The following is a 10,000-nucleotide window of genomic DNA, read 5'->3' as shown; positions in this document are numbered from 1 at the left end:
GCACACCCTGTTCCTGTCCCCATTAACTCCCCACACCCTGTCCCCGTTAACCCACCACACCGTCCCCGTTAACCCACCACACCCTGTCCCCATTAACCCAGCACACCCTGTTCCTGTCCCCATTAACTCCCCACACCCTGTCCCCGTTAACCCACCACACCCTGTCCCCGTTAACCCACCACACCCTGTCCCCGTTAACCCACCACACCCTGTCCCCGTTAACCCACCACACCCTGTCCCCGTTAACGCACCACACCCTGTTCCTGTCCCCATTAACTCCCCACACCCTGTCCCCGTTAACCCACCACACCCTGTCCCCGTTAACCCACCACACCACAACTTGTCACTGTCCCCATTAATCCACCACATCCTGTCCCTGTCCTTGCTTCACTTTCCTTATCTGTTTCCTTCACAGGTTCCTGTCCGTGTTAACTCATTCTGTGGTGTGTTTGGTTTGTTTCCTGATTGTGTATCTGATCAGGTGTAAAATACTTCTGTTCTCAAATAGGTGTAGAGCCATCAGTACTGTCAGTGTACAGCATAGCTTCTCAACCTCAACCTCTCAATCTCTCTCATTCTTTCTCTCTTTCTCTCTCTCCCTCTCTCTCTCTCTCCCCACCTCCACACTGTTCACACTTTTCCTTTTAGCATGTTATTCTGTATGAAACAGCAGCAGATTTAATCCTCTAACAACACACCTTTCATTATTCAGCTACCATGAAACACACACACCCCCACACCCCACACACCCACACACACATCATCATCAGATCTGTCATCTGTTGAAAATATGTTGAAATTTGTAGAATGTAATGTCCTCAGGCTGGAGATTTGAGATTTGTCTGGGACGATCCCCAGTAATACAGCGCTGTGTGTGGAGGTTTAACCTGTTGTTCTCTGCTTTACTGAGATTCCTGTTTATTACACCACCATAAAACTCTAACATAAAATCCTATAAATTATCTAGTAAATTTTTATGACTATTTATTTATATTGGAATGAAAACCAATAGAGGTAGAAATGAGCAGGTTAAAAAGGCAACTAAATATAATATAATAAAGTAAATATAAACTCTGTAATCCCAGCGTCCTGTACTCTAATCCCAATGCCCTATAATCCCAGTTTTACATAATTCAAATGTTCTAAAATCCCAGTTTTATATAATCCCAATGCTCTATAATCCAAGTGTTCTATATTCCCCATTTCCTGATTCAGCTGTATCGTAAAGCAGGTTGTTGTCGTCACACAATGATTATTTTTTTGAGAAACCGCCGGGTGTGTTTTGGACTCAGATGGCAAGATTTTATTTTTAAAACTGGCTGTAGTCCAGTGTGTATACTAGTGGTTTATGGGTAACTGTTTGTGTGTTTGTTTTTTATTGCATGTGTACATGTGGAACCGAACCGTCGTCTCACTGTCCTTTAAAACCACACAAGCTTCTGTATCGGCATCAGATCAAAACAGCCTCAGACCAGAATAACTGTGTGTGTGTGTGTGTGTGTGTGTGTGTGTGTGTGTGTGTGTGTGTGTGCGCACATTCTACTACAGCAGGGTCCCAAACTTTTTGGACAAACCACCCCAAGCCTTGACGACTCCACACTTTTTTAAATTGCAGAGTTATACAGTAACTGAACATCTGAACATCAGTGAAATACGAAGCCTGTGTGTAATATGAGTGACCGAAAAGCAGAAGGACTTTTCCTTGCCCCAGTTCTGCCCATAACTTCCTAACTAGCTGGGACATGGGAATGAAAGAATTTCACTGTAATGTATAGGTGACAAATAAAGGCTTGTTCATCGACGGCAGGTCAGAGCCAAGACGTCCCGGTGCATCTAACTGTGAACTGTTTAACGATTTCCTGCAGGATGATGTTTACCTGCCGAGCTCTGTCTCTCTCAAAACCTCCCACCATCATCGTGAACGCTGTCATGATCAAATCAATCAAACTCAAATCTAAATCTCTGACCTAACATTATAAAATCTTCCAGAAGGCCTTTATGTAAAACAGAGCTTTCAGATGCTTTGAAAGCAACATGACAGGGCTTGTTCTTCACTTCCACCATGAACTGTAATCAGAAAACCAGGTAGTGTTAGTGCTCGACAACGTCTACAGCACTACACGGCTGTGATTTGAGACGAGAGGGTAGTCTGTTCAGTGGGCGCAGGTGTAGTTGTTTAGTGGATGTAGGTGTAGTTGTTTAGTGGGTGCAGGTGTAGTTTGTTTAGTGGATGTAGGTGTAGTTGTTTAGTGGATGTAGGTGTAGTTGTTTAGTGGATGTAGGTGTAGTTTGTTTAGTGGATGTAGGTGTAGTTGTTTAGTGGATGTAGGTGTAGTTGTTTAGTGGATGTAGGTGTAGTTGTTTAGTGGGCGCAGGTGTAGTTTGTTTAGTGGGTGTAGGTGTAGTTGTTTAGTGGATGTAGGTGTAGTTTGTTTAGTGGATGTAGATGTAGGTTGTTTAGTGGATGTAGGTGTAGTTGTTTAGTGGATGTAGGTGTAGTTGTTTAGTGGATGTAGGTGTAGTTTGTTTAGTGGGTGTAGGTGTAGTTGTTTAGTGGATGTAGGTGTAGTTTGTTTAGTGGATGTAGATGTAGGTTGTTTAGTGGATGTAGGTGTAGTTTGTTTAGTGGATGTAGGTGTAGTTTGTTTAGTGGATGTAGGTGTAGTTTGTTTAGTGGATGTAGGTGTAGTTGTTTAGTGGGTGTAGGTGTAGTTGTTTAGTGGATGTAGGTGTAGTTGTTTAGTGGATGTAGGTGTAGGTTGTTTAGTGGATGTAGGTGTAGTTTGTTTAGTGGATGTAGATGTAGTTGTTTAGTGGATGTAGGTGTAGTTGTTTAGTGGGTGTAGGTGTAGTTTGTTTAGTGGGTGTAGGTGTAGTTTGTTTAGTGGATGTAGGTGTAGTTTGTTTAGTGGGTGTAGGTGTAGTTGTTTAGTGGATGTAGGTGTAGGTTGTTTAGTGGATGTAGGTGTAGTTTGTTTAGTGGATGTAGGTGTAGTTGTTTAGTGGGTGTAGATGTAGTTTGTTTAGTGGATGTAGATGTAGTTGTTTAGTGGATGTAGGTGTAGTTGTTTAGTGGGTGTAGGTGTAGTTGTTTAGTGGATGTAGGTGTAGTTTGTTTAGTGGATGTAGGTGTAGTTTGTTTAGTGGATGTAGATGTAGTTTGTTTAGTGGATGTAGGTGTAGTTTGTTTAGTGGATGTAGGTGTAGTTGTTTAGTGGATGTAGGTGTAGTTTGTTTAGTGGATGTAGGTGTAGTTTGTTTAGTGGATGTAGATGTAGGTTGTTTAGTGGATGTAGGTGTAGTTTGTTTAGTGGATGTAGGTGTAGTTTGTTTAGTGGATGTAGGTGTAGTTTGTTTAGTGGATGTAGGTGTAGTTTGTTTAGTGGATGTAGGTGTAGTTTGTTTAGTGGATGTAGGTGTAGTTTGTTTAGTGGGTGTAGGTGTAGTTTGTTTAGTGGGTGTAGGTGTAGTTTGTTTAGTGGATGTAGGTGTAGTTGTTTAGTGGATGTAGGTGTAGTTGTTTAGTGGATGTAGGTGTAGTTGTTTAGTGGGTGTAGGTGTAGTTGTTTAGTGGATGTAGGTGTAGTTTGTTTAGTGGATGTAGGTGTAGTTTGTTTAGTGGATGTAGGTGTAGTTTGTTTAGTGGATGTAGATGTAGTTTGTTTAGTGGATGTAGGTGTAGTTTGTTTAGTGGATGTAGGTGTAGTTGTTTAGTGGGTGTAGATGTAGTTTGTTTAGTGGATGTAGATGTAGTTGTTTAGTGGATGTAGGTGTAGTTGTTTAGTGGGTGTAGGTGTAGTTGTTTAGTGGATGTAGGTGTAGTTTGTTTAGTGGATGTAGGTGTAGTTTGTTTAGTGGATGTAGATGTAGTTTGTTTAGTGGATGTAGGTGTAGTTTGTTTAGTGGATGTAGGTGTAGTTTGTTTAGTGGATGTAGATGTAGGTTGTTTAGTGGATGTAGGTGTAGTTTGTTTAGTGGATGTAGGTGTAGTTTGTTTAGTGGATGTAGGTGTAGTTTGTTTAGTGGATGTAGGTGTAGTTTGTTTAGTGGATGTAGGTGTAGTTTGTTTAGTGGATGTAGGTGTAGTTTGTTTAGTGGGTGTAGGTGTAGTTTGTTTAGTGGGTGTAGGTGTAGTTTGTTTAGTGGATGTAGGTGTAGTTGTTTAGTGGATGTAGGTGTAGTTGTTTAGTGGATGTAGGTGTAGTTTGTTTAGTGGATGTAGGTGTAGTTGTTTAGTGGATGTAGGTGTAGTTTGTTTAGTGGATGTAGGTGTAGTTTGTTTAGTGGATGTAGGTGTAGTTTGTTTAGTGGATGTAGGTGTAGTTGTTTAGTGGATGTAGGTGTAGTTGTTTAGTGGGTGTAGATGTAGTTGTTTAGTGGATGTAGGTGTAGTTGTTTAGTGGGTGTAGGTGTAGTTTGTTTAGTGGGTGTAGGTGTAGTTTGTTTAGTGGATGTAGGTGTAGTTTGTTTAGTGGATGTAGGTGTAGTTGTTTAGTGGATGTAGGTGTAGTTGTTTAGTGGGTGTAGGTGTAGTTTGTTTAGTGGATGTAGGTGTAGTTTGTTTAGTGGATGTAGGTGTAGTTTGTTTAGTGGATGTAGATGTAGTTTGTTTAGTGGATGTAGGTGTAGTTTGTTTAGTGGATGTAGGTGTAGTTTGTTTAGTGGATGTAGGTGTAGTTGTTTAGTGGATGTAGGTGTAGTTTGTTTAGTGGATGTAGGTGTAGTTTGTTTAGTGGATGTAGGTGTAGGTTGTTTAGTGGATGTAGGTGTAGTTTGTTTAGTGGATGTAGGTGTAGTTTGTTTAGTGGATGTAGGTGTAGTTTGTTTAGTGGATGTAGGTGTAGTTTGTTTAGTGGATGTAGGTGTAGTTTGTTTAGTGGATGTAGGTGTAGTTGTTTAGTGGATGTAGGTGTAGTTGTTTAGTGGGTGTAGGTGTAGTTGTTTAGTGGATGTAGGTGTAGTTTGTTTAGTGGATGTAGGTGTAGTTTGTTTAGTGGATGTAGGTGTAGTTGTTTAGTGGATGTACGTGTAGTTGTTTAGTGGATGTAGGTGTAGTTTGTTTAGTGGATGTAGGTGTAGTTGTTTAGTGGATGTAGGTGTAGTTGTTTAGTGGGTGTAGGTGTAGTTGTTTAGTGGATGTAGGTGTAGTTTGTTTAGTGGATGTAGGTGTAGTTGTTTAGTGGATGTAGATGGATGGAGAGAGAGTGCATCGTGGCAGGATAGGGAACATGATTAAAATGAGATGTACACTGTTAAATTCAATGTTGCTGGTCAGAAATGCGACTCCAAGTAACATTTACAAATATTTACAGACCTGATATTCAATATTTCTTGTATTAATTTGTAAAATAAATTAATGAAACAAGGACTTTCTCTCGCAACCTCATCTGTAAATCAAGTGACCACATGTGTATGTGAATCTCTGGACTACAGAGTCTGTTAATGTTCTTAAATGTGTAAATGATTTTATAATCATTATAATCACTAGGACACTGGGATTATAGGACATTGATATTATAGGACACTGGGATTATATGACACTGGGATTATAGGACAGAGATTATAGGACACTGGGATTATAGGACAGAGATTATAGGCCACTGGGATTATAGTACATTGAGATTATAGGACACTGGGATTATAGGACAGAGATTATAGGACACTGGGATTATAGGACAGAGATTATAGGACACTGGGATTATAGGACAGAGATTATAGGACACTGGGATTATATGACACTGGGATTATAGGACAGAGATTATAGGACACTGGGATTATAGGACAGAGATTATAGGACACTGGGATTATAGGACAGAGATTATAGGCCACTGGGATTATAGTACATTGAGATTATAGGACAGAGATTATAGGACACTGGGATTATAGGACACTGAGATTATAACATACTGGTATGATAGTACATTGAGATTATAGGACACGGAGATTATAGGAGACAGATTATAACATACTGGGATTATAGTACATTGAGATTATAGGACACAGATTATGGGACAGAGATTATAGGACACTGGGATTATAACACACAGGGATTATAGTACATTGCAATTATAACACACTGGGTTTAAAGGACACTGAGATTGTAGCACATTTGGATTATAGCAGACTGGGATTATAGGACACTGGAATTATGTAATGGAGTTATGTGTGTGTTTACCTCGTTATCCGTTCCCACATCCAGCATGATGGGGAGACACTTCTGAGGTGGAATTCCTCCACACGCTGTGTAAAGAGCCAGTTTTCCCACTGGAATTCCCATTCCATAACATCCCAAATCTCCCAGCCCCAAAATCCTCTCACCATCTGTCACTACCACTGCCTGGTAATGGTACACACACACACACACACACACACACACACACACACACACATATGTATATATATATACAGTTAATACCTAAATTGGCAAATAGGTTTTATTTACATAATGATATATAAATGTCACGCTGTGTGTAACACATTGTTTCCATTGATTTTTATCTGTAAAGTATTCATCTCTCACACTTTATTCATTCCTCCTCAGTAACCAACTTTATTTTTTCCATTTTTAATTTCAACTTTTTTAGTTGCTATTTATATTTATTGATTTTTTCCTGGTAATTTATTGTTTCATTCCATTCTTAGAGTTTATAACCCTCATTATTCTATTCACAGGTTTACCCAATAAACATCTCACAGCATGGAGAGTTCATCCAGCTACACACATCCACACGGTGTGTGTGGAATAAACGTCCACACAGTGTGTGTGTGGAATAAACATCCACACTGTGTGTGTGTGTGGAATAAACATCCACACTGTGTGTGTGTGTGGAATAAACATCCACACGGTGTGTGTGTAATAAACAAGCAGCTCATTGATCCCAAAATAACACACACACTTTCCCATCACTATCGCTCCTCACTGACGCACTTCTACACCGTGATAAAGGTTTTACTGCCTCGTTCCACTCCACCACCCGATCCTCATCGTTTCCCACAAGCCCCTGGGGCGTGACATCATCACCCCAAACCACCTTCTTACACTTAATGAGTAAATTACTGTGAGTTTACGAGATCACTTTCCCCTGTGTGAGATTCACATCAGTTAGGAATCGATGGTTCTGGAATCAATGTGAGATTTAACTTCCAAAAACCACAGAAAAGCCTCTGCGCTCATTTTACCTCCTAATTCTACTCATTCCTTTTCTCCTTTTTTCTCATTTATACTTGTTGCTGTCCCTGATACGCTCTGGCCATATTATCATCAACATGATCAGGTGACATTTTTATTCAGATTCTATTTATTACTGAACTAAAATGAATCAACTTGAATCGACTCACCCGAACATCCGTTTCCGGCCAGCTCTGCAGGAGAGTGGCGATGTGGGAGCGATCGTGGATAGTGATGAACAAACCCCTGATAGAGACAGACAGACAGAGAGAGAGACAGACAGAGAGAGAGACAGACACAGAGACAGAGAGAGACAGACACAGAGAGAGAGAGACAGATGGTCCAGCAGTCATACAATAGTGAAGACAAACACTCCTATGTGCGGTCAGCAGAATGACAGGAGACTGTACCGCCTGTGTGAATGTAAACACCAGCACACACACACACACACACACACACACACACACACACACACACACACACACACACCTAGTACTGATGATGCACAAATGAGTGTGAGGTAAAAACGGGTGCATCACTAAAAGAAACATCATCTAATTATCTAAACATATAAAAGACAGACAGATTGACAGACAGACAGACAGACGGATTGACAGACAGATCAACAGAGAGACAGACAGAGAGTGTGTGAGACACAGATGATTATATTAAGTTCTGACTGGACTAAAGGCCATCTGTCTCAAATCCACTGATAGAACGACTCGTCCCCTCTAACTCTGTTTTATACACACGGAATATAACATCATTTACATCATTATAATGAAGAACAGAGAGAGAGAGACAGAGACAGAGAGAGAGAGAGAGAGAGAGAGAGAGAGAGAGAGAGTGTGTGTGAGTGAGAGAGACAGACAGTGAGAGAGAGAATGAGAGAGAGAGAGAGAGAGAGAGAGAGACAGACAGTGAGAGAGAGAATGAGAGAGAGAGAGACAGAGAGAGAGAGAGAGAGAGAGAGAGACAGTGAGAGAGAGAATGAGAGAGAGAGAGACAGAGAGAGAGAGAGAGAGAGAGAGAGAGAGAGACAGTGAGAGAGAGAATGAGAGAGAGAGAGACAGAGAGAGAGAGAGAGAGAGAGAGAGAGAGAGAGAGACAGTGAGAGAGAGAATGAGAGAGAGAGAGAGAGACAGTGAGAGAGAGAATGAGAGAGAGAGAGAGAGACAGAGAGAGAGAGACAGACAGTGAGAGAGAGAGAGAGAGACAGACAGTGAGAGAGAGAATGAGAGAGAGAGAGAGAGAGAGAGAGAGAGACAGACAGTGAGAGAGAGAGAGAGAGAGAGAGAGAGAGAGAGAGAGAGAGAGAGAGAGAGAGAGACAGACTGAACTATCAGACAGAAATGATGATCAGATTTGGAACATTTCTCTCCACACAGAGATGCATGTGTGACAACTCACTGTAATACACTCTGTCAGACTGGGTGTGTGTGTGTGTGTGTGTGTGTGTGTGTGTGTGTGTGTGTGTGAGAGAGAGAGAGAGAGAGAGAGAGAGAGAGAGAGAGAGAGAGAGAGGAGGTGCTACACAAAGATGGAGAAACAGAGAATCAGCTGGACAAATAAAACACACCTCTCCTTTCAGTTCATCATTCCTCACTCTCACGCTCATTCTTTCCACTCGCTCTTCTTCCATCTCACACACTCCCCGTCTCCAGTTCATACACTTCTTCACTTCTCTCTTTCTCCCATTTCCTCTCTTTCTTTCCTTTTCCTTTTACCGTACTGTATTTTTTTCTTCCTCCTCCTCCCTTTCTTTCTTTCTCTCCCTGTTGTTTCAAGATTGTCTTGTTCAAATCTTTCAGCCGTTTTTGGAATTTTTGGGTGAAACAGACATTAATTACTCTGCGCACACACACACACACACACACACACACACACACACACACACATATAAATGTTTAATTGGATCTTTGATGTAATTAAATGAATGATTAAATAAATAAGGAGAATGTGGAAGTCAGACAGAATCGTCTCACTGACGGAGCACACAGACTGACACAGCATCAAATTACACCGTCTTACATAACAGAGGAAAGTACCTCTCTCTCTCTCTCTCTCTCACTCTCTCACACACACACACACACACACACAGAGCTCTGTTAAAGGGATCTTAAAGCCACATTTTCCCTCCATTAGCATGAATCATAAAGCGTTGGTTTGAGAACTGCACTAAACGCTGATTCAGACTGAACACCACTCGTCCTGCAGTTCAGAATCTGATGTGGAAATGACATTACACACACACACACGCACACACACACACACTCGCGCACACACACACACACACACACACACACACACACACACACACACACACACACACAGTGTGTATTTTTCTCTAGATGAGATACTGCAGCATCAGCTGCATGTGTGATGAGTTATGGAGGTATATTTAGAGATAGATGTCTGATGTGTCTGATGTATGAAGTCCTGCACTGTGTGTCTGTCTTTGAAAAAACAGATTTAATCAAATCCCACACATTTTTCATTTCAGAATAAAGTCCTTTATGGCTCACAAACACAGCAGTGTGGGAAGTTCACAGAGTTAATGAGGAAATAAAACACACATGCTTTACATTCTCAGTACAGTAGAGTCATTTCATATCTAATCATACAGCAACACTTACAGTCTTACAATAATGTCTTAAATATAAATACAGTAATATAAAATAATATCATCTAATAATATATTAATACAGTAACAATACAATCTGCTGTTATTCAACACCATAATTCAATTAAATGCAGTTTGAATTGTTAACTGAGATGCCACGCCTCCTTTACCGAGACTGACAGGTACAGAGGCCACGCCTCCTTTACCGA

At 40.9% G+C, this 10,000-nt stretch overlaps 1 protein-coding gene across 1 annotated transcript in view; it reads right to left on the bottom strand.

Annotated features, from left to right (window-relative positions):
• The window catches only part of me1 (malic enzyme 1, NADP(+)-dependent, cytosolic), a 48,894-nt gene that overhangs the window by 13,261 nt on the left and 25,633 nt on the right, over window positions 1–10,000 (bottom strand). The window contains exons 4-5 of the mRNA XM_017495284.2: window positions 7,339–7,414; window positions 6,176–6,337 (exon numbers count right to left, since the gene is read on the bottom strand). Coding sequence (XP_017350773.1) covers window positions 6,176–6,337; window positions 7,339–7,414 — 238 coding nt within the window. The remainder of the gene's footprint in view (window positions 1–6,175; window positions 6,338–7,338; window positions 7,415–10,000) is intronic.

The sequence above is a fragment of the Ictalurus punctatus genome, chromosome 20 (assembly GCF_001660625.3).
Source record: "Ictalurus punctatus breed USDA103 chromosome 20, Coco_2.0, whole genome shotgun sequence".
NCBI lineage: Eukaryota > Metazoa > Chordata > Actinopteri > Siluriformes > Ictaluridae > Ictalurus > Ictalurus punctatus.
Note: the sequence above shows the minus strand (reverse complement) of the source record. Positions and strands in the feature narration are given on the sequence as shown.